Source organism: Carex rostrata, chromosome 8 (assembly GCF_964058835.1).
Source record: "Carex rostrata chromosome 8, lpCarRost1.2, whole genome shotgun sequence".
NCBI classification, from domain to species: Eukaryota; Viridiplantae; Streptophyta; class Magnoliopsida; order Poales; family Cyperaceae; genus Carex; species Carex rostrata.
In genome coordinates this window covers 12,609,199-12,633,526 of record NC_135925.1, presented here as the reverse complement: position 1 = coordinate 12,633,526, position 24,328 = coordinate 12,609,199, and the positions used below count along the sequence as shown (strand labels likewise).

Genomic DNA, 24,328 nt, shown 5'->3' with positions numbered 1-24,328 from the left:
CTACCCTTGCATTTTGAAAATTACCTATAAATGTTTATAAAATTAGGTCATTGCCGCGATTCTCTTCTAGTTGTGGCTTTATTCGGTCTTTTTTTGTGCCAATTTTGAATTTAACAAAAATGAGTGTTGTTGATTTGGGAAGAAAGTGAATAAGGGCTCTTTGGAGAACAAAGATAATTAGATAATTCTTTCTAAATAGACTTGATGTATTGCTCTATTAAGTATAAAAAAAAAGAATAATGATTGCTTAACAGAGAATCAGGAGCATCTAAAAATTATTTGAGACTTGAGACTTAACATTCAATCCATACCATTATGCCTTGTTATTTGACAATTTTAACATATAGTGAATATATTTATTTTTAAACTATCACTAAAATTATCTTAATTACAAAGTACTGAAAAAAAAAAATTGTTAACATGACCATTTTTAAATAAATTGTTTAGAAATAAAAGAAATTCATTTTTAAGCAAGCGTGGATTGACAATTTTATTTTTTTATTAAAAGAATGGTTAAAAATAATAACTATTTTTCTAATATATATTTTTCTGCCTACTCCTGATAAAAATCCTAATTACGCCACTGATTGTCTGTAACGTTCAGAGAATGTTATAGACCAAAATGTTCAGATTAGCAAAATCACATAAATCACTAATTAACGAAACCGTGGATTCTGAACGTTTTGGTCTACCACGTCCAGACATTTTGAATTTTTTATTTTTTTATTTTTTTATCGGGACATTGGTTTGTACAACGTCCTGATCTCTTTAAAAAAAAAGATAAAATATATGGAAACTTCGCAATGTCTGGTTTACGGGAAAGCCCAAAAGTAGCAGAATAATTGTTCTATACTAAGTTGTACCATTTATATAGGAAAGGCCACAGGTTGTACATGATTTTTGGTGGAAATGTTTGGTTTATTATACAGAAAAAATGAGGACGTTGTACAAACCAACGTTAAGATAATTTTTTTTTTTTTTTAATTTCTGGACGTGGTACACCAAAACGTTCAGAGTCTGCAGTTTTGTTAATTAGTGGTAATTTGATTTTGCTAATCTAGACATTTTGATCTATAACGTCCTCTCAACGTTACAGACAATCACGTTTTTCTTCTATGTCGAATTTTCTCGAATTCCTTCTCCATTATTAATATTTTTTTATTAGTAAAAATTTCAGATTTAATGACACCCGCCAACTACAATGCTAGTTTCCGGGCTGCCAGTAAAACCCGGTCACATGTCACAACTATCCTACAAACAATTTAAAAGCATTACTCAGCTGCAAAACTTTGCACTTACACCTTACAAAAAGAAAAATAAAACATTAAATGTTTATAAATTGTTTCGTGTCAAGGAAAAAAGTGTAGATTTGGAGAACAACCTTTGTTCTAGTGACAAATGCAATGCTCTTCATATGAAAGGTCGCAGGTTTGAAATCCGGAAGGGACAATCCAACTTTTACTAAAAAAATGTTTGATCTTCAACTTTTACTAAAAAAAAGGTGTAGGTTTGATAGATTTGATAGGTATTGGAGTCGTCCGATACATTTTAAGATTCGTGTATATAGATTTTAAAGCGCTACGTACTCAGCTGTTTTTTTAAGCTAGAGATGGACTAAACTGATCATTTTTAAATACTATAAGAGCTAGCGTTCCATACAAATTTCAAACATGCAGTTAGCAGTACTCTCTGATAAGGTCGAAGACTAAAAATTAATTCTCTGGTCGTTTAATAACTAATTTCACTGATGATTATGAATTTATGATTGATAGATTATTTTAAAGAAATGAGGTTTTTACAGTGTGTTGGGATAGGACGAGCAAAATGTGCATTCAAATTAATTGTATATTTCAAACTCTTAAACATATATACTGCAGAAATCCTAGTTTATAATTTTTTTTATTATAAACAGGTGCAAATTATGAATATATATATTATTATATTTACTTTTACCGTACAGTTAACTGATATGAAATAACTATTAGTCTATTACTGATGAGTCCGACTAATATAATATTGGTGTCATATGACATCAACTTCAAAACTTATTGGATAGATTTCAAATAACTAATTCAAACCGTTCAAACCAATTTATTTTATGAGTGATGTATTTACATGCAAAATATTTATTTTTTCGAGTTATTTTAGTATCAAGTCACGCGATAAAAAATATTAAAAAATGAATGTCTTAAAATTGAGTAAAGCTAGGGTGTGACATGCTCACCAAGAAAGTTTGGTGAGCATAACTCCAAAAGTATATCGGATCGACGTCAAATGTCAAATCCAAACCGTTGAAATCTATGTACTTCATGAGTGATGCATATACATGCAAAATTTTAAAAGTTTCGAGTTTATTTGCTACACGGTCAAGAAATAAATATTTTATAAGTTAATTTATAAGTTATTTTATATATTTAATTTTTATTATTTCTTTGACCACTTGACCGTGTAGCAAATAAACTCGAAACTTTCAAAATTTTGCATGTATATGCATCACTCATGAAGTACATAGATTTCAACAGTTTGGATTCAGCATTTGACGTCGATCCGATATACCTTTGGAATTATGCTCACCAAACTTTCTTGGTGAGCACGTCACACCCTAGTTTTACTCCTTAAAATTAACTTTAAAACTCCCATATTTGACCGCATAACTTGATATATACTAAATACTTTCGATAAATTATAAATTTTGTATGTGAACGCATAACTAATGAAGTAGATCTGTTTGAATAGTTTGAATTCACCGTTTTAAGTCAATTCGATAGATTTTTCAAATTTCATTTTATATTTAGTATAAAGTCAAGTAGTTAAATGTGTATGTGGGAGATTTTAAGTTCATTTTAATGCATTCATTTCAATATTTTTGACACTTGATTTGGTACTAAAATAACTCGAAATAAAATATAAACTTCTGATGTAAACACATCACTCATATAGAAAATCGATTTGAATTGTTTGGATTTGTCGTTTGAAATCTATTTAATAAATTTTGGAGTTAGTGTCATATGACACCGATGTCATACTAGGCGGACTCCATAATAATTATTGGTAAAAAAACTCAATTGCATAATTTGCATTGACGCCCCTGAGGCTAGGGGTGTTCATCGGTTCGGTTTGGTTGAAACCGAACCGAACTAAGCAAACTATAGTTTAATTTCGGTTTCAAAAATACAACCGAACTGAACCGTACGTTTTAACCTATCAACCGGACCAAACCGTAGTTTTATTTTGGTTTGTTTTATTAGTTCGGTTCAAACCGAAGTACATATATATACACATATTTTTTTAAGCAATTGACTTATTGTTTTTAAGAAATTGACCTTAGTACATACCATATATTACAGAACCGAATAGAAATATATATCAAGTTAACCAGCATAACAAAAATGTTGCATAGCCAACATATCTTATCCAATTATAATTCATACCATATATTATCCAAACATAGTACAGATCAATGACCATAAGTTGAAGAAATTGCCAGTAGTACCAGCAATTAGCATAAGTATTCGGAAACGAAACATAAAAACAATAAAAACGCATAGTACATAATCAAAGCAATCATAATACATACCATATATTATCCAAACAGAGGGTAAGTAAATCATACATAATCAAAGCAATTTTTTCTAAAGCTATTCATTGTACCTCGTACCAGCATGGTACCAAAAACTCTAAAAAGAAAACATGCATGAAGCATTTCATCAACATATAATTGAAAAGAACAAGTGAATTAAAAACTAAAAATCTGTGAGTAATTGAATATGAGAAGAAATCAATATTTTAAGTTTTTTACGTAAATCCTCCTCTTTTTTTTCTGAGCTTGGGACCGGCTATGTCCAATATAACATAGGCAGAGTTAAAAACCTGATTAGTATTTATCATACGTACAATTGCAAAAATAATAAATTACAAAGTAAAGGAAAAGAATATATACTTGTAAGTGAGCTGTGGAGCATATCATGATTCATCATATCACACCTAATTGTTGGTAAAGCATAATCAGATCACACCATAGTCTTAACTTCATATCACACCTAGCTAATTTGAGTTTTAGCATAGAAATATAGATTACTACAAACCAAAAGAAAGTCTAAACTTCATATCACACCTTGCTAATTTCAGTTTTAGCATAAAAATATAGACTTAAACCAAAAGCAAGTCTAAATTCAGAAAATTCTAATTATTAGTTGGAGCTGTTGCATTCTCCAATCCAATTTCATTACCCTTTTGATCCTTAAACTTAGTGAATTTCCAATCCAATTTCATTACCCTTTTGATCCTTAAACTTAGTGAATTTTGTCCATACCTGAGACCTTGATTATATTGATTTCCTCTTCCTTTTGCATTTAGAGCTCTCAATTTCGGTAGCTTGAGTCCCTTGTTTGTCTATCGTACTGCTTTCAATTAGGGCAGCTTGAGACCCTTGTTCAGCTTGAGTTCCTTGTTCAGAGATTGAGAGAGATGAAAACTTATCTAATAAGAAAGATTGAACCGTTGAAAAAGCGTGCGAGAGAGGAGTAGAGGACATCGCAGTGATTTGATAGGGATTGGTGAAACCGTGAGAGAGAGGAGTTCGGCGATTTGATAGTGCAGAGAGGGGTTTGGTACGTCGGTGCCGCTGTCACGTGCGCGACTACTCCAGAGAGGACGGGGTCAGGTTCTCGTGGTGTACTGCACAAGCGTGGGAGAGGTAGGTTATCGAGTGTTGTGCGGCTAGAGTGTCGTATAGGGTTATGACTTAAGTGAAACATCGTAGGGGCCAGGGGATTGGATTGGGCTAGGGTAATAACTTCGGTCGGTTTAGTATATTCGGTTTTGAAATTTTTAAAATCGAACCGAACCAAACTTATTATTCAGTTTTGAAAACCAACCGAACTGATCCAATAAACCGAAATAACTGAACTGTTTAAACCGAACTAAGTTGGTTCGGTCCAAAACCAATTATACCGAACCATTTGAACACCCTTACCTGAGGCCGTTAAAACAAGGAATGTCAACAGGTACGGTAAGGATCAGTTGGAAGCATTTTCATACCCGTACCTGTTATATGTCCTTATCCGTATCATACTTTTATCTGTTACAGATTAATTATCTTACCCGTATCCTTACCTTACCCGTTATAGTTGTTGGATAACAAAACAATAGCGGGTAAATAATGTATAATACTAATATAATAATTATTTGTATTACTTATTAAATAAAATATTAAAACATACACATTCATTTCACACATAAATAATACTTTATTGAAAAAAATATAATCATATTAAATGCAAGTAAATTAATTAAAGTACTATTTTCAATACTTATTAACATATATAATTTATATATGTATAATTTTTTCTATAATACCTGATCGAATAACGAATACGAAATAGATTTTACTCTTATTTTACATGTTTAGATAACAGAAACTAATCTTTACTTAGAGTAAAGCTATGGTGTGATGTGTTCATCAAGAGAGTTTGGTGAGCACAACTTCAAAAGTATATGAGATCGACATCAAATGTCGAATCCAAACCTTTGAAATTCATGTACTTCATGAGTGATGCATGTACATGCAAAATTTTGAAAGTTTCGAGTGTATTTGTTACACAGTCAAGCGGTCAAAGAAATGAACATTTTGTAAGTTAATTTATAAATTGTTTTATATATTCAATTTTTTTTATTTTTTTTGACCGCTTAACCTTGTAGCAAATAAATTTAAAACTTTTAAAATTTTGCATAAATTTCAATAGTTTGAATTCAACATTTAATATCGATTTCATATACTTTTAAAGTTGTGTCAATCACACTTTTTTAGTAAAGACATCACATCCTATCTTTGCTCCTTTACTTATATCCGTATTCGAAAATTTTACAAAAAAATCTTATTTGTATGTGCCTTATTAAATACGGTACGGATCCTAGATGAAGAATGTGATTGACACCTATAGTTAAACTAGGGTCAAGTCATTGTGGGTCCAACCTTTGTCCTCACCCCGGGTCAACGCAAACAATTGTAAATGCACGCAAGTCAAGGCGGGAAATTCATTTGCAACTTCCGGGAGAACCGACAATAATTGGATTCCGAGTCGGACAAATCCGTTGTTAAATGTTTCCAAAAAAAAGGCGCAACTACTCGGTGGAGTGGAAAAAAAGTGCGTGCTGTGACTTTGATTAACACGTTGTGATTTTGGTTTCGTACTATATCGTGATTAAGTGAATAATAATATGTACTATATCGTGCTGTGGTGTGACTAAAATATTAAGGGATGATCACGGCACGCGAGTAATACCGTAACTTGCGTATCATGTTCAAACGTAACTGGTTACATTTCTCACGTTTAACTTTTTTTTTTATAATTTAAATTAGTTTATTCAAGATTCACTATTTGATTAAGACCTAATGGTTCTAATTACACGTGACTCATGTGATTACGTGCAGTGCTGTTCCGTGATCGAATCTTTCGCGTGACATGCCATGCCAAATTTTCAAAAGCTGATCACGGTACGGGACACGCGAGTCACAGCACGGAATAGTCACACGTGCCGTGCTGTTCCGTGACGGAGCCGGCTCTGCCATGTAGGGATGCAAACAGATTGGATACGAATCAAATAGTATTAAAACCATATCTGTATCCGTATTTTTTTTGGATACGGATACGGATCGGATATTAATTGGATACGGATCGGATATTTAACGGATACCGATACGGATCGGATATTTTTCAGATACGAATACGAATACGGATATAATTAAGATTCTTAATTCAAAATACATATGTTATGCCATTACAAAACATATATAGTCATAATTAAAATTTATCAATTCACCGATCATATCCAATTAACTAAAATTCACCAACATAACTATAATTTGAATCAAAATATACCAGCACAAAAGATATTCTTTCTAAACATATATAATTTTAAAATAAAAAGAGATAGTTTAATAATATTTTGTTAACACATCAATCGCTATTATCATCTCCATCTTCTTCTTCTGTTTACTCCATAGAATAAAAAATTGATGCTGGACAATCTAAAATTAAAATAATAATTGAAATTAATATTTGATTTTCAAAAGAATCAAATCAGAAATATAGCATTTAAGAATTGAAATTGAATTAAGAAAAGATAGTTTGAACGAAATATATAAAATTGTTAAAATTTATATTCTGAATTTTCTATTATTAATCTGAAAAATGTTAGTTAATTAACTTTATTTCAAACTATATACATGACTAAAGGTTAGTTAATTTCTGGCTGTTTCTGCAACAATAATAATCAATAGAGCCTCCGCCTCAAGTCCCAATGAAAGAGGAAAGTCGAACCGTCGCGTAGAAAAGATAAGTCGAAGAGGTTTTATTTTAGAAATTTTTTTACCGGGTCCATTACACACGGATATCCGTTTAATTAACAATTACGGATATTATTCGTATCTCTATCCGTATCTGCTTTCAAAAATTGAAATCATATCCGTATCTGCACAAGTAATATATGTATCCACAAATTATCCGTATCCGTAAAAAATCGAATACGGATCCGGATCTGAACAGATAATATCGGATCCGTTTGCACCCCTACTGCCATGGCATTTTTCTCACTAATACTCGGCCTAAGCATTCCTTGTGGGGATAATTGTGTATTGGTCCTTCGATAAATCTAAAATTGGTTTAGCTCGAGGTAAAGCGCGCAGTTGAATTAATTACTTTGTTTGAATGGAAAACAGATTAAAAGAAAGAAAAAAATATCAAATTTTGTAGTTTATTTTGATATTGTCAAAATAATCAAAGAATAATCGTAACCGTACAAAAATCGGGTAATATATACTACTCATTTTTTTTCTTAACATAACATTATCTAAATATTTAAATATATAGACAGTTTTACTTTTCATTAATTATTCCTCTGAAAATAACTTCTCTCAAATGTATATTTCCATATGATTTTCTTTCCTTAATAATTATATTTATAGAATATGTAATTTGGTTTAAATTTTGTTTCTCTCTCACACATGACACATTATTATATGATCTTCTTATCTCAAAAGTTAGATTTACAAAATAAGTAAAATATCATGTGGTATTTATTATTTTTATTTCTTTACATCTAGATTTTTTTTTTAAAGATAGTACATGGTGAAATATTTTATTATATTACGAAAATTTAGCAGCATTGTATATATCAATTTATTTTTACTAGCTATGAAAAATTTACTGACAACCTACATTTAATTTTTTTTTTTTTGACAAATTAACATTTTTTCGCAAATATCACTAAAAAAATGACACGATTACTTGTATAAATTAAATATGAATTGATCATAAAAAAATTTAATACAAATAATCATGAATAATTTTAATAATTAACTTATGTAAAATTTTCAGAACGTTACAATAAAAATTTACATCGGTCCTGCTAAAGTTAAGTAAAATCAACTTTATTCCTAATATGTTTATTGTAATCTGCAATTAGTCCAAAATTTTCATTAATATGAAATGAAAATTAAATAATTAATAAATGAGGAGGGTTTAAATGCCTTCATTTTATGTGTCTTCACCATGCCTCTATTTTTAAAAATGTTAATAACTCAAAATTTAAAATATAAACGTCAAAATAAAACAGTTAGATGTGATTTATGTTATTTTCTCTAAATGCTCATTAAAAATTATCACATTTTGGTTTTGTTTATATGTGAATCAATAAGTTGAAAAAATAACGTTTAAAAATTATTCACATTAGTACGTTTTTACAATTAGCTCTTGATGACAACCAAAACGAAGTTGAAATGTCATAATTTTTTACACATGCATAAATAAAATGATGTATATCATATCCAACGGTTTTATTTTGATTTTTAAGTTTAAAATTTTTAGTTATTAAAGTTTTTAAAAATAGAGGCATATATAATGAAAATATAAAAAATAGAGGTATTAATCTGAACCCTCCTCTTAATAAATAATTACAATATTGACTATAGTATGGAAATATATTAATAAAAAGTTAAAATTGTCCATACATTTAAATTTTATAAAAGCATGATGTTATTGAAAATATGAGTAGTGTTGATATGCCTATGCAAAAATGACGTGTCGGAAACGGGAGATTATATATTATAATTCCCATAGGGTGACGGTGATATATAAGACTTCGTTTATACACCTCACCTCACTAGTCAATGGTCAGTAGCTACTTTATATAATTTATGTTTACATAATTCAAGGATTAATTAGCGGCAGCTATTTCGCAGAAATTTCCAGTGCCAACTGGAGTACTGTGAATTTTTTTCATAAACCATAATTGAAAAATAGATTTTTAGGGAACCAATATGATTACAATTTTTTTTTCAAAAACCATAAGGACCGTGGGAACCTCACGGTCTGGGTTTTTTTTTTTTTCCAGACCGTGTGCTTCTCACGGTCTTGCAAAAAATTGTTTTTTTTTTTTTTTTTTTTTATTTGTCCACACTTGCACCAAAATTATCACAGAAGATCCGAAATAGAAATCAAGACCGTGTGCTTCCCACGGTCTGGCGAAATTGAAACCGAGACCGTGTGCTTCCCACGGTCTGGCATTCGGTTTTAATCACCCCGCGAGACAGAACCCTTTCTTCCCCCACGCCCCTTCTCCATTTTTTTCCTTCCTCTTCTTTCTTCCTCTCTTCCATCAGCCGAATTTTTTTTTGTACTCTAATTATTAGAGTAATTTTTATTTTAATTACATAAGTTTATATATTTTTGAGAGAAGAACAAAAAGAGCTTCAGATCTACAAATATCGTTAGGTATGTATTTAATTCTTTTATTTTTGATAAATAATTCATAATTATGAATAAATAAGTAGAATAAATTGTTTATGTAGTATAAAAGGTTTATGTAGGAATTGTAGTCTAAATAAATGGTTTAAGTATAATTTTAGTGTAGATGCATGTATTTTTTTTTAGTGTAGATGAATGTGGTAATTTTTGGATTATTTATTTGTATATAGGTTTTTTTAGTATGCATGTAGTAATTGTATGGTGATATGTCTATTTGCATGTTTTATGTGCATGTAATTTTTTTTAGGGTAGATGCATGATGCATGTAGTTTTTTTTAGTGTATATTAATGTAGTAATTTTTGGATTCTTTATTTGTGGTTTATGTAGTAATTTATTTGCATGTAGGTTTTTTTAGTATGCATGTAGTAATTGTTGGGTGTTTTATTTATTTGCATGTTTTATGTGCATGTCATTTTTTTTAGTGTAGATGCATGATGCATGTAGTTTTTTTTAGTGTAGATTAATGTAGTAATTTTTGGATTATTTATTTGTGGTTTATGTAGTAATTTATTTGCATGTAGGTTTTTTTAGTATGCATGTAGTAATTGTTGGGTGATTTATTTATTTGCATGTTTTATGTGCATGTAATTTTTTTTAGTGTACATGCATGTAGTTTTTTTTAGTGTAGATGAATATAGTAATTTTTGGATTATTTATTTGTGGTTTATGTAGTAATTTATTTGCATGTAGGTTTTTTTAGTATGCATGTAGTAATTGTTGGGTGATTTATTTATTTGCATGTTTTATGTAGATGTATGGTTTATGTGCATGTAATTTGTTTTAGTGTAGATGCATGATGCATGTAGTTTTTTTTAGTGTAGATGAATGTAGTAATTTTTGGATTATTTATTTGTGGTTTATGTAGTAATTATAGTATAAATGAATTGTTTATGTAGTAATTTATTTGCATGTAGGTTTTTTTTAGTATGCATGTAGTAATTGTTGGGTGATTTATTTATTTCCATATTTTATGTGCATGTAATTTTTTTTAGTGTAGATTCATGTAGTTTTTTTTAGTGTAGATGAATGTAGTAAAGTAATAGAATGAATGTAGTATAAATAATGTAAAGTAATAGAATGAATGTGGTAAAGTAATAGAATGAATGTAGGATAAATAATGTAAAGTAATAGAATGAATGTAGTAAAGTAATAGAATGAATGTAGTAAAGTAATAGAATGAATGTAGCATAAATAATGTAAAGTAATAGAATGAATGTGAATATTTGATTGGGTTTGCATGTTATGCATGTCAATATTGAATGTTAATTTTTTTTGTATGTATTTATTTATATTGCAGTGAAAAATGCAAAGAAGTGAAGAATCTTTATTGCAATTGCCTCATGCACAACATCAATCACATGCGGCATCTGTAAAGGTGTTTGTTCAATATCGGTTTGGATTTAAATTTACTTATTAAATTCTTGAATTGAAATTTAATTTTTGGTTAAACTTTTTTTGCATTAAAATTATTGTTCCAGCCTGATCATGCACTGCGTCCTGGAGCTTTGCAAATGCACATTGACTACCATGAAACTATGAAAGAAGGTCTGAAGAATTTAGGACTATATCAGATGGTCGAAGTCCACCACTGCCAGGTTGATAGAGAGTTGATCACTGCTCTCGTGGAGAGGTGGAGGCCCGAGACAAATAGTTTTCATCTTCCGGTAGGGGAGTGCACGGTGACATTGGAAGATGTCAGCTGTTTGTGGGGCTTATCTGTTACCGGTACAATATTTTTTGCTGCTAATTTAAATTTTTGTCATTAAATGAAAATTTGTACTAGTATAATTTTATTTAACATCTATGTTGACAGGGAAGCCTATTTCTGGATGTACTGATGACAATTGGTCACAATTGATCCTAGATTGCCTAGGACAGGAAGTGTATGATGGTTACGAATGGGATGATAATGATTTTTATCATAAAAAGGTGGAGAATAAGGGTGAACCCAATGAGAAAGTAACAATTTTACAAAACTATGTGCGTCTTGCATGGTTGAGGAAAATTTTTGCAAATGCGGATTTGGATGAAGAGGAGGACCAGGATGTTATCGATCAGCACACACGAGCATATGCTATGGAGTTGTTCGGGACTATAATGTTTCCCGATTCGAATTCAAGCTCCGTTCGATTAATGTATTTACAATTTCTGGAGGATTTGGGACCTCGAGGTCAGAATTATTACAACTGGGGAGGTGCTGTACTAGCATGCCTATATCGGGAGTTGTCACGGGCATGCAGATATAAAGCAAGTTCAATTAATGGTCCATTACTACTGCTGCAGATGTGGTCTTGGACCCGATTTCCTATAGGCCGGCCCAGACCACATGATTTACCATTTAACAACGAACCAGTGGATGAGAGACAGGCTTATGGAGCAAAATGGACTATTCCGCTTCGATGGAAGGGTAACCCTAAGAAAGGTACATTTGAATAATAAATATTAGGTTTTTCCATGTAAGTATGTGTTGAATGTACACTTATAATTGTCATGTGTTTACAACTTAGGCACATCGCATTATCGAGATCAGTTTGAGCGTTTGAAGTCCAATGTTGTCAATTGGACGCCGTACAGAGGTTACGAAAACATAATGCACTGGCACTGGATAAGAGACCAGGCGTTCTTTCCATGTCGCGTGTGGTGCATCCATTTCTGGGAGGTAGAGTATCACCTTCCCGAGAGGGTTTTCCGACAGTTCGGATTATTTCAGGCAATTCCTCCGCCGACTCCGCCAGCCTTCAGCTTACTTGAGGATTTCCGCAAATGGCCTAGGAGACGGTGGTGCCGGTCCATCAATGGCAAATCCTCCTCGACGGAAAAAAAAACCACCCAATAGATATAGCGACTCAAAATTCAGACATGCTAAGGACAGAGAATTTATAAATGAAGACGAAGACTTAGTGTAGTTGTTTAGCTTGTTTAGTGTATGTTTTGTTATTTATCTTGTTTAGTTTATTTAGTTTATGTTTAACTTATTTATTTTATTTAGCTTAGTTATGCTTAGTGTAACACTTGAAAATTTCCAGTCAAGCAGTCCCAGTTTTTGACCAGATTAAAAGTTCGATTTAGAGCAAACGGCTACATGGATTTTGATATACTTTATACCAAATTAAAGGTATGGAAGTCTAGTTTCCAGAAAACATAAGTTCTCTATACAAAAATATTACAGATAAGTACAGTTTTAATGATTAATGGGCAAAGGTCATAACAGCCACAAATTTTTCCAGTCAAGCAGTCCCAGTTTTTGACCAGATTAAAAGTTCGATTTAGAGCAAACGGCTACATGGATTTTGATATACTTTATACCAAATTAAAGGTATGGAAGTCTAGTTTCCAGAAAACATAAGTTCTCTATACAAAAATATTACAGATAAGTACAGTTTTAATGATTAATGGGCAAAGGTCAGAACAGCCACAAATTTTTTCAGTGTTTACCACGTCTAAATATTCTACTCCAACGGCTACCAGATGGACGGCTACCGGATGCCTCTGCTTGGTTACCAGATGGACGGCTACCGGATGCCTCTGCTTGGCTACCAGATGGACGGCTACCGGATGCCTCTGCTTGGCTACCAGATGGACGGCTACCGGATACGCTTCTTCGTGAACCATGTGTAGCAGTTGCCTCTGCATACATAGCGGATGCCTCTGGACGTGGACCAGATACGCTTTTTCGTCTTCCACCAGTTGCTCCTAAGAAATAATAACAGAAAAATGTTTACATGTATCAAATAATTAAAATATTCACTTATTCACTATGTAAATTCCAACCTGAAGTTCTTGTTCTATTTGATCCCCCTGGACGATGTACTGAACTACGAGACCTAATTCGAGCTTCCATATCATCCATAGAATTTGGAATTCTCTTGTGCTTCCTCCTACCCTTATTAATTTTGTTTGGGTCCGGCCTGATTGTGGGTGCTCCAGCTTCAAATGGCCAATTGTGGGCATTACCAAAGCCGGAAAAATTACCTCTCCAGGTGTTGACATAATTTTCAACGCTATAATAGTGGCTTACATAATTCGTCGAATTTAGACGTAACTTGCAACACACCGCTAGGACATGGTCGCAAGGAATGCCAGTAAATTGCGGTTTTTGACACTGACAAACAGGCATCCCCATCTCTCCAAATGAAAATCTAACTTCATACTTCATGTCTCCATTCACTCCCTACAATAAATAAATTAAAATAATTAAATGTTACCATTTATAAATTTAAACTGATAATTTAAGTAAACAGCTGACATACCGTTCTGACGACTCCATCATGAACTACAACCTCAAAAACGTTGGGTCCCATTGGTATCACTACATGCTTTAATCCTTTTGAAGTCCGATATTGTAAAACTGATAATATGTTATTTGAAAATCTCATTCCTCTATGAACCCACTGTTGAGCGACCTTACCTCTTTTCACATACCAATCCACAATTTTGTAAAATGTGCGCTCAACTATTGCTGTTCTGCATCATAAGCGCATGCCATGAATAATTTCCCTCTATACCTGCCGGATAGGTGTCCAGCATCTACACTTATAACTGGTCGGAGATATGGCCAGGATTCAATGCATGGACCGAAAGCCCATGCCACACGGGTGAAAATGCGGATGCCCATTTTTGTAGATGGTTCGTGCTCAATTACGTATTTTGTTCCTGGGGTAGACATCTGGATTGCACCGAGCAAGGAAGGTAGCAATTCGTAGGCTTTTTCCCAAGAACCAAATAAATCAGCAATAGCCAACTCCCTCCCTCTCCAAATCTTGTTGTATGAAGGCTCAACCATTGTGTATATATTTCTAACTGCAAATCGACATGCTTTAATTGACATCTCCAGGTCCTCCTTCAAACCAGGTTTGATTATATCTGCAATCATCCTGGCAGTCAGCTGACGACTGTCTACTTTACAAGCAATACTGTAACAATTGTGCTCGTCTCGGTTTGTTGCAATTGTCCAATTTCCCGTCTCAGTCGTTTTTGCGTACACCCTCCATGGACACCCCTCTGCTCTACATACAACTACATAACCAGTACGATTGGTATATTGTTGTTGTAATTCTAAGTTATTCTCTAGGGCAAATGCACCCAACTGGGATTTAAGATCGGCTTTGGAGTCAAACATTTGTCCCTCTGAAAATTGACCGTCAATTCTGGGTGGATAACCAAAAAATGCTTCATCCTTGTACGGCATCGGCACATCATCATTAAATGCTGGAAAAGGATGCTGCAATCCTCGATTAATAAAGGGAATAGAATTTACCCACTCCTTCATTACATCTTGCATTCTAATTTGATCCTCCATTTCAGCCATATCATCTTCCCCCACAGCTGAGCCACCAAGGTCAGAGGTTGTGTCTGAGCTAGAGTTTGTGTCTGAGCTAGTATTATTATTCATCTCGTTAAAACGAGTTACCAAATCATCCACTATCGGTATTTCGGGTGGGTCATCACAATATATGGGTGAATCAGACACCGTTGTGTCTCTACTACTTCCAGGTACACTACCCGGATATGGGTCATAATTGGTATGACTATCAACTGGTACTGACTCAACTACTAAATCAAGAAGTTTAAAATTCAGTACCGGAGTGGCATATTCAAGCATCATGTGCCATATCGTTTCCTCGTCTACGCTAAATAACTGGTATTTCTCTGCTGAGCCAGGTGGTGCCGTGTTCAAACGAGCCTTGATTGTTAGATCGAACTGACTAGGGAGCAAATGAATACTAACATATATATGTTTTCTTAGCTCATGAAGACTGGTTGAATTAGTAACAGGAAATGTGCAGGTCGGTGCGTCTGAAATTTCACATCCATAATAAACATTTATTATCACTTGAGACATTATCTGAACAAAAAAAAATTCACAATCAATAATCGATATCATTTTCAATTTTACAACCTAAAATATCATCGTCATTGAAAAAATAAACTTACTACAATTACTTATACTACAAAAAGAAAAAATTATACATAAATCATTTATTTATACTACAATTACTACATAAACTATAAATAAATAATCCAAAAATTACTACATTCATCTACACTAAAAAAATCTACATGCATATACACTAAAATAACTACATGTACATAAACCATGCATCTACATAAAATGTGCAAATAAATAAATCATCCAACAATTACTACATGCAAATAAATTACTACATAAACTATTTTTTTATACTACAATTACAACATAAACCATTTATACTACAAAAAATACAAAATTATACATAAACCATTTATTTATACTACAATTACTACATAAACCATTTATACTACATAAACAATTTATTCTACTCATTTATTCCTAATTATAGATTATTTATCAAAAATAAAAGAATCAAATACATACCTAACGAATTTTGTAGATCTGAAGCTCTTTTTGTTCCTCTTTCAAAAATATACAAACTTACTTAATTATAAAAAATAAACACACTACTTGTGAGAGTACAAAAAAAAATTTAGCTAAAGAAAGGAAGAGAGAAAACAGAGAGAAGATGAAAAAAATGGAGATCCACGAGCAAGAAGCAGAGGTAACCGGGCTAAAAAAACCAATGGGGGCCAGACCGTGGGAAGCACACGGTCTCCCTTTCAATTTCTCCAGACCGTGGGATGCACACGGTCTTGAGATTGGAATTGTTAAGACCGTGGGATGCACACGGTCTTGATTTCCAGGCCGGATCTTCTGTGACAGTTTTGGTGCAAGTGTGGACAAATAAAAAAAAAAAAAAAAAAAAACAATTTTTTGCAAGACCGTGAGAAGCACACGGTCTGGAAAAAAAAAAAAACCCAGACCGTGAGGTTCCCACGGTCCTTATGGTTTTTGAAAAAAAAATTGTAATCATATTGGTTCCCTAAAAATCTATTTTTCAATTATGGTTTATGAAAAAAATTCGAGTACTGTCCTATGTGTTATGTGTGATGGCTGATGGGGAACATCAGGAAACAGCCCCACGCACCTCTTATTTCAGTGCAGCTTCGCATGATCGCATCGCAAGTATATATATATATATATGGAGAAAGGTGACTGTATTGGCTGGGTTCCCTCTGCTACACTGTTCATGACACTTGGATGGCCTCTGAGAGAATATTAATAAGAAGAGCAGCAAATGCACAAAGGCTATGACCTATATATATATATTGTGTTTAATATATTTCCTGTACATGCATGCTGGACGATGTGGAAGAAAAGAAACTTGAGAGTTTTTGAGAACAAATTATAAGTGAGTGCTAGCTGTAGATGTTGTACGTAGCAGGTTGGAATATTATACATGCATGAGGCAACCCTCTGGAAAATATACTGTTAGATAGTTACTTAATTAGTTGGGAGATAGGAATGAATATATATAATATTGATGTAAGGGGAATGGGGACGTCTGCATGCATGGCACTGTAGCATGCGACAACAACTGATGTAACCTATCTCTCTCTCTTTTTCTTTATAGGATCAAAATCTGTTGTTATTCTCGTTCATGAACAGTGTTCTTTCTATTTCTGTTTTTTCAAATTCAGTCATTGAATTGTTTCGAGATGCGTGCACATAAAAGTTTTAAAAAAGTTGCTTTGAGATTCGTTCCCGAAAAAAAAATGTACTGTTGAATTAAGAAAAACAGAGATAACAAGGTTACTGTTTACGGAAAAAGAATAGCAGCGAATTTCATTCCTTCTTTATATACATCCATTTGACAGCGGCTCGATTTCTGAAAAAAAAAAAAAAAAAAAAAAAGCTACTTCGCAAAGGAAATATCTAATAAGGAGAAGAAGAAACCTTCTATTTAATAAATAATTAAATATAAAACTTCAAATTAATGAATCTCTAAATGATATTAAACCAAATTTGAAATGTCAGAAAGTACAAATTTAAAATTATTTTTACATGACCGTTTTTTATCCGACACGTGCCGAAAAATAGTCTTTTTGTGAAGTCGTTGATTTTTTGTCCGGCTCTAAGAAGAGTCGGATTTTTAAATTCCGTCCTAATATTTTTTTTTATTAAAATTAGAGAGATAAAACGGATTTTCAAACTTCAAGAGCCAGACATTGAAGTCATGACATGTGTTTTCCTTTTGTTTTCGTCTTTCTCGATTAAATCGATTAAATATATGGATGGAATATTGGATTTTAAATTTTCAGTTTCCTTAATTTTATAAGGGGAGAGTTTAAATGTTTTTATTTTATGTCTCCATCATATTTTTATTTTTAAAATATTAATAAATTTAAATTTTAAACTCAAATGTTAAAATAAAACAGTTATATATGAATAGATGATCCATATTAATTGTTTTCTCTATACACATGTAAAACAATTATAACATTTGAAGTTTGTTTTAATCAGTATCAGCTACTTACAAAAAAAATATTAATGAAACTAATTTATGGATGTTAATCTTTTAACTTATTGATTCATATAAAATGAAATCTCAGAAATGATAATTTATTATGTGTATGTAGAGAAAAAAAATATAGACCAAGTCTAATGTTTAATTTTGACATATAAATTTTAAAAAATTTATTGTTAGAAAACTAAAAATGGAGGCACATAAATACATAAAACTAGACATCTGAACCCTCGTTTTACAATTTGTTAATTTATAATTTATTTTTTTATTAAATGAAAATTCTCAAATTAAAGGAGAATATTTGTAAAAGACAATAAATTCTCGTGTTTTATAGTGAACACACGACTTCCATTTTTTTTGGAGTGGAAAAAACGTGTCGTGTCGTGTCATGCTGTGATTCACATGTCGTGATTTTGGTCTCGTGCCGTGCCGTGCGGTGATCAAGATAATTTTCACGTTCCGTGACTAAAATATCAAGAGGTGATTACGGCACACGAATAGCGCCACACCATATGAGTCATGCCGTGCTCAAACATGCCTCGCATGACCATTTAATCATAATTTAAGTTAATTTCTTCAAGATTCATCATTTAATCATTATCTAATATGTCTAATTATACATGACTCGCGTGACTAGATGCCGTGCTGTGTCATGACTAGATCTTTCATATAACGTGCAGTGACGTGACAAAGTTTCAAAAGATAGTCACAACACGCGACACGCAAGTCACAGCACATACTTAACATGAGTACCATGCCGTTCCGTGATAGAGCCGGCTCCACTGAGCCATTTTTCACACTCTAGGAATGGGTATGCGTGATATATTTTTTTTAAGATTTTGCATGAACAAATTCGAAAGTTTTTCTGAAAGCAATTAACAGTGTCAACCAGGTCTTTTCTCAATCCTCAAGAAATGCATGCTTGCGCTGGGACGCGCGGCGGGACCTAAAAATTGCTACCAAAACGTAGAATCAGAAAATGGAAGTAATGAGAGAGCCCACACGGCTTCCGTGATGAACTCAGCCAGATTTCTGATGCCTTTCATTTAATTTAGATCCACCCCTGAAAATCAGAAAATGGCTACCATTTTGGCAAGTTAGTAACACGCTAGCTAGCTCATTCATGTAATAACGTTTTCAATGATTAGATTTTTAATATTTTATTTATTTATAATTGAGAAGACAGAAAAATGTGAAAACAGTTATGCTTGCGCGCGGCGAAGTTAATTGGTACAATTTTTGAAGTTAATTTAGGGATGTATGTTCAAATTTCAAGTCTATTTAATTAAGAGCCAAATCTACAATTTAGTAATTATTTAATTTGAAGAGAATGGAATCTCCAAAAGCTACGCGGTTTTCGGAGGAACTAACGGGTCGTTACACTTAGAATAACTTTATTAATGTTATAACAGAAGCTTGGAATAACTTTATTAATGTTCTAGTATTTTTTTAGATATTTTTTGCGAGAATTGAATTTTCTTCGTAAAGAGACAGTTAACACCACTGTGTTAAGTTAACGGTTCGAAATTCATGTATAGTTATTTAACTATATTTTTTAAAATAATGATAAAATGACAATTTCTCTACCTTTAAGTGTATATAAAAGACTTCTCATCCGAATTTTTAATTTGTCACTTCTCATAGAGAATTTGATCTGTTCTTCAGTTTCATATAATTTATTTTTTCCTTAATGAAAACGATTCAAATAAAAATGATTTAGATTGTTGTCATATTCAGAGAAGCAAAAAAATATCGAATTGGATTTAAATAGCTAATTATATTTAAACCCATTAACTAATTGGGTACTCGATAAAAAAAAAAACAATACTTTGATCGACTTATATTTTTCAATGCTCTGACTTGTAATTTATAATGCTTTAACTTATAATTTTAATTACCAATCATATTTCAAGAAATTTATTTTAACACTAAATTTAACCTGGATTACAAATCAAACATCCATAGAGGCAAATTTTTTTTTCAAGAGAGACAGAATCGATCAGTACCAATAGATCACCACTAAAACTCAAAATTCAGGAGAGGGAGGGCATTGCCCCCCCCCCCCCCCCCCCCACACACATTACATGCTGCCCATGAGTAGCAGGGAGGTTATATTCTTGACTTGGTTGTGATGCCAAAATCTAATATGGATAATGATGTATTTTCTTTATGCTCTTGTGCTTTGCTTTTGCTACATTCCTTATCCACTGTTGCAGTCAAAATAAAGGACTAACAGAGAATAATGAACAGCGCTTTCTTGCATCATAAGAGAAAGAAGGTATCCTGAAGAACTTAATTAGGTAGAAAGTATTTAAATTAATAAACTCCTCTATAGATAACACTCAATGCTAGATTTGGTTCCTTGGTTTCCAAAGAGTAAATCAAAATAACAAAAAAATATATATATATCCACGGCTTTAAATCTGTATTTTAAGAAATACCAAATTTAAGTATTAATATGACCATTAAATGTAATTGAGAAAAAAAATTAAAAAAATTCTTCACTCAGTTTCTCAGCGCCACGGCCTAATTCTTCCACTCAACTTGTTGAAATAAACATGGCTTTTCTCCGGGTTTCCTTCGAAGAGAAAAAAATAACGGAGTAGTTCTTTAATTGGGCCGATAAATAGCTAATTAGTTCAGCCACGTGATCTATTTGAACTGGGCTCGATCTGAACTCATAATCACTCTTATTGGGCTAAGAACTATAGTTTGGGCCCAAGTGATGGTTCATTATAATTCTCTTATCACGAGAAACGATAACACGGATCTGTTGGTTCCACATCAGTAATTTCCTGTAGCAGATTCTGTAGGTGCAGTGTGTATAACATAATTCTGACATAAGGACCCATGGGCCACAAGCATTGCGTTCGACAAGTTTTCAAAAATAAATGTTTAAGCCCCACTTAACATATATTCGGCACACTGATGGATGCATCGTATCAGCCACGGAGATGACGATCCAATCGGACGGTCCCGATTTCATTATATCTAGGGTTTTGACAAACCCTAAACGTGACCTCCCTTCCCTTATATATTAAAATCGGCCATCACTGCGCCTCCGCTGTTTTCTCTTCCTCCTCATCCTCTACGACGCCATCTACTTAGCAGGTAATAGAATCCTAAGCGTATATCATTTTTTCTTTGCATTTTGTTAGATCGGATCGAGATATTGAATCTTGCGTTGAATTGATATAGAGATGTCGGCTGCGGTGGAGCAGAAGGTGGTGCCCGAGTCGGTATTGAAGAAAAGAAAGAGAGAGGAGCAATGGGCTCTAGAGAAGAAGGAGGCGTTGGAGAAGAAGCGCCAGGATTCGCGCGAAAAGAAGAAGGTGATCGTTCAGAAAGCTCGTCAGTACGCCGAGGAGTACGAAGCTCAGGTATCAATTATGTTCTCTATGCTAGCTAGTATAAGTTTCTTAGATTGTATAAGTATTTCCAAGCTAATTTCGTGGCCTAACGGTATAGACTGGGAAATGCGTTTTTGATGTCAGAATGTAAATTATCTGATTTATACATGTCAGATTGCTTGATTTCCCACTTCGAAATATATTACCAATGTTACCAATTATACTATATTTCTTTAACTGTAGCTATGAAAGATTACAAATTCCTGTTAGCTTTGTCTTGTATTATGAAATAAATTCACAGGAATGTTCTTAATCTTGATCCTTCATATTTTGGATTAAGTAGCTAAACCGTTGTTGTGGTGGTGATCAGTGGGTGACTGAACCTATTTATAACACACTTTTTAGAGTAAATCAGAAAATTATAGGATTCTATAATCAAGTTAAATATGACTTTCTATTTATTTCTGCACTTTGTAGTATTGTTAATAATGTGTAGTTTGTTTCTTATTTCTCAATAGGAGAAGGAGCTTGTCCAGCTCAAGAGGGAGGCAAGGTTGAAGGGTGGTTTCTACGTCAGCCCTGAAGCCAAGCTGCTGTTCATCGTTCGTATCAGGGGGTATTGTTTTTGGATTTTCTGGTGGCTGTTCCCTTTGTTGTCAAACATCAATGAATTTTAACTAATTAGAACTGTCATATCATTTCCTATGTAGTATCAATGCGATGCACCCAAAGACCAGGAAGATCTTACAGCTTCTCCGTCTTAGACAGGTATTGCAGAATTTCCAGACCGATATTTATGGTGCTTAATTATTAATTGATCATTATTGCTATATCCATACTGGTTCTTGTTGGAAGATTAATGTTGTTTCTTTTTGGGCTTGTATTGAATTCAATAGTTAGGTCTAGTTATAGCTTGTGACGCAAGCTCACCATTTGTAGCAAATTATTGTATTATTACAAAGACATACTTAATTCTTTACTGCTGCTGCAGATCTTCAATGGTGTCTTCCTGAAGGTCAACAAGGCCACCATCAACATGTTGCGACGTGTTGAGCCCTATGTGACCTATGGGTAATTTCGATCACCATGAACATGTTTCTTCTGAAACTTTTCATACGGAAGAAATTTTCATTGACAAGATATTTTTGGTTGTTGTTAGGTATCCCAATCTGAAGAGTGTCAGAGAGCTGATCTACAAGAGGGGATATGGAAAGCTCAACAAGCAGAGAATCCCACTTGCTGACAACTCTGTCATTGAGCAGGTACTCTTATTTATGCACCTTTGTAGTTTTACTGTGTTCATATATGGCCTCTGTTTAATTTGACATATAAATAATATGAGAACATTGCGAGTCAGTTTGTCTGTTTTGTGTGTGAACTTCCTTGAATTTAACATTCTTTTACTTGTTCTGGGAATTTTATTCTACTGTTAATGGTTGTTGTCCAGTTGACTGATTATCTTCTTGAGGGGGATTAACTAGACCATTATATGACCATTACTAATATTTAATATTTTTTTATTCTAACAATCTAGGCTAGCTTAAGTTGAACAATTACATCAATAATTCTGTAATATTCAATTAATCCATGGAAAAAAAATAAAATTGAGCATGTCTTTTCTGTAGGCTCTGGGCGTTCATGGCATTATTTGCATCGAAGATTTGGTGCACGAAATTATGACAGTTGGGCCCCACTTTAAGGAGGCCAACAACTTCCTCTGGCCATTCAAGCTATCAGCTCCACTTGGTGGTCTCAAGAAGAAGAGAAATCACTATGTTGAAGGCGGTGATGCTGGAAACCGTGAAAACTATATCAATGAGCTCATCAGGAGGATGAACTAAGATCTTTTCTTGGCAATATTTTGCATTATCTTTTTTTTAGTCGAACATTTTTGTTGTTAGAATTTTGAATGCCAAGTTTTGAAGACGAGGTATATTTGTTTGTCATGCTTTGTGCCAGTTATGTTGAGAGGTTTTTAAATGGTACAAGCCTTTGTCTGTGTTCTAGTTTTAACCGTCATCAAATATGAATTTTTTAAATATATGTACCATCTACGTAGAACTTCTCAACTAAAATGATGATTATCTTGACAGGTAATGAAATCTGCTCCTTTTCTTGAGAAAAGAAGGACCCTCCTATTCTCCAATCCGAACTGTTTAAAATCGATCAAACAGCTTCAATTACATCTGATTTATTTGTGCTTTGAGATTTGTGCCATGTTAAAAAGAAATTGAAACCGTTTAATCGATGTTGAACGGTTCGGATTGAAGAATAGGGGGGTCCTCCTTTTCTCAAGAAAAGGAGCAGATTGGCTTCCATCTTGACAGATATGTGGTGCCTAATTGTTAGTATTTTATCTACTACTGATTTCAAAACTTTTAGTTTGAAGGAATGACAGATTCTTTGCCCTAGTCAGTTATCAGATACCATAGATACTCCAGAATTAAACCATGGTGTTAAATGTGCTATTTCCCTTCTATATCTATCGATCGGACTTTTGCTGTAGAAGCCTGTACAGGAACGGCTACAATGAGCTTTGTATCCTTCAAAATAAATTAGTTCTCGATTGAAGGGAAAATTTCCAGTGTACCCGTACAAACTTTTGAAATAACCAATTAACTCATAGAAACCACATAATGTTCAATATCCTCATTAAAATTTGATATTCTTTCCTATCTAAATTTATTTATTTAAATTATTTAATTATTTTAAAAATTAAATGTACAAATCTGCCCTTTTAATCTTCTTCCTTTCTCATGAAACTTACCTGTACATGTTTTGACTTTATTCATGCTTCCATTGGCACGTGGAAACCATACAGGGAATGCA

The 24,328-nt window shown here is 32.9% G+C and overlaps 2 protein-coding genes across 2 annotated transcripts; both read left to right on the top strand.

Annotated features, from left to right (window-relative positions):
* Window positions 1-11,110: 11,110 nt before the first annotated feature.
* On the top strand, window positions 11,111-12,643 carry LOC144558553 (serine/threonine-protein phosphatase 7 long form homolog). Its single transcript, XM_078307397.1, has 4 exons — window positions 11,111-11,182; window positions 11,286-11,532; window positions 11,621-12,229; window positions 12,315-12,643. The coding sequence occupies exons 1-4, from the start codon at window positions 11,111-11,113 to the stop codon at window positions 12,641-12,643; spliced, it is 1,257 nt and encodes a 418-aa protein (XP_078163523.1).
* Window positions 12,644-21,145: 8,502 nt separating this feature from the next.
* On the top strand, window positions 21,146-23,538 carry LOC144558818 (large ribosomal subunit protein uL30w-like). The gene is made up of 7 exons (XM_078307696.1): window positions 21,146-21,260; window positions 21,348-21,529; window positions 22,018-22,115; window positions 22,210-22,267; window positions 22,491-22,570; window positions 22,659-22,761; window positions 23,125-23,538. The coding sequence occupies exons 2-7, from the start codon at window positions 21,350-21,352 to the stop codon at window positions 23,338-23,340; spliced, it is 735 nt and encodes a 244-aa protein (XP_078163822.1). The 5' UTR covers window positions 21,146-21,260; window positions 21,348-21,349; the 3' UTR covers window positions 23,341-23,538.
* Window positions 23,539-24,328: the final 790 nt, after the last annotated feature.

What these genes read in the sequence shown, in the direction of transcription:
- LOC144558818 (XM_078307696.1), top strand. Translation starts at nt 21,350, where the DNA reads ATGTCGGCTGCGGTGGAGCAGAAGGTGGTGCCCGAGTCGGTATTGAAG. An exon ending in CCGAGGAGTACGAAGCTCAG is followed by an intron (nt 21,530 to 22,017) that starts GTATCAATTATG and finishes ATTTCTCAATAG; the next exon opens with GAGAAGGAGCTTGTCCAGCT. An exon ending in TTCATCGTTCGTATCAGGGG is followed by an intron (nt 22,116 to 22,209) that starts GTATTGTTTTTG and finishes TTTCCTATGTAG; the next exon opens with TATCAATGCGATGCACCCAA.
- LOC144558553 (XM_078307397.1), top strand. Translation starts at nt 11,111, where the DNA reads ATGCAAAGAAGTGAAGAATCTTTATTGCAATTGCCTCATGCACAACAT. An exon ending in CACATGCGGCATCTGTAAAG is followed by an intron (nt 11,183 to 11,285) that starts GTGTTTGTTCAA and finishes TTATTGTTCCAG; the next exon opens with CCTGATCATGCACTGCGTCC. An exon ending in GAAGGGTAACCCTAAGAAAG is followed by an intron (nt 12,230 to 12,314) that starts GTACATTTGAAT and finishes TTTACAACTTAG; the next exon opens with GCACATCGCATTATCGAGAT.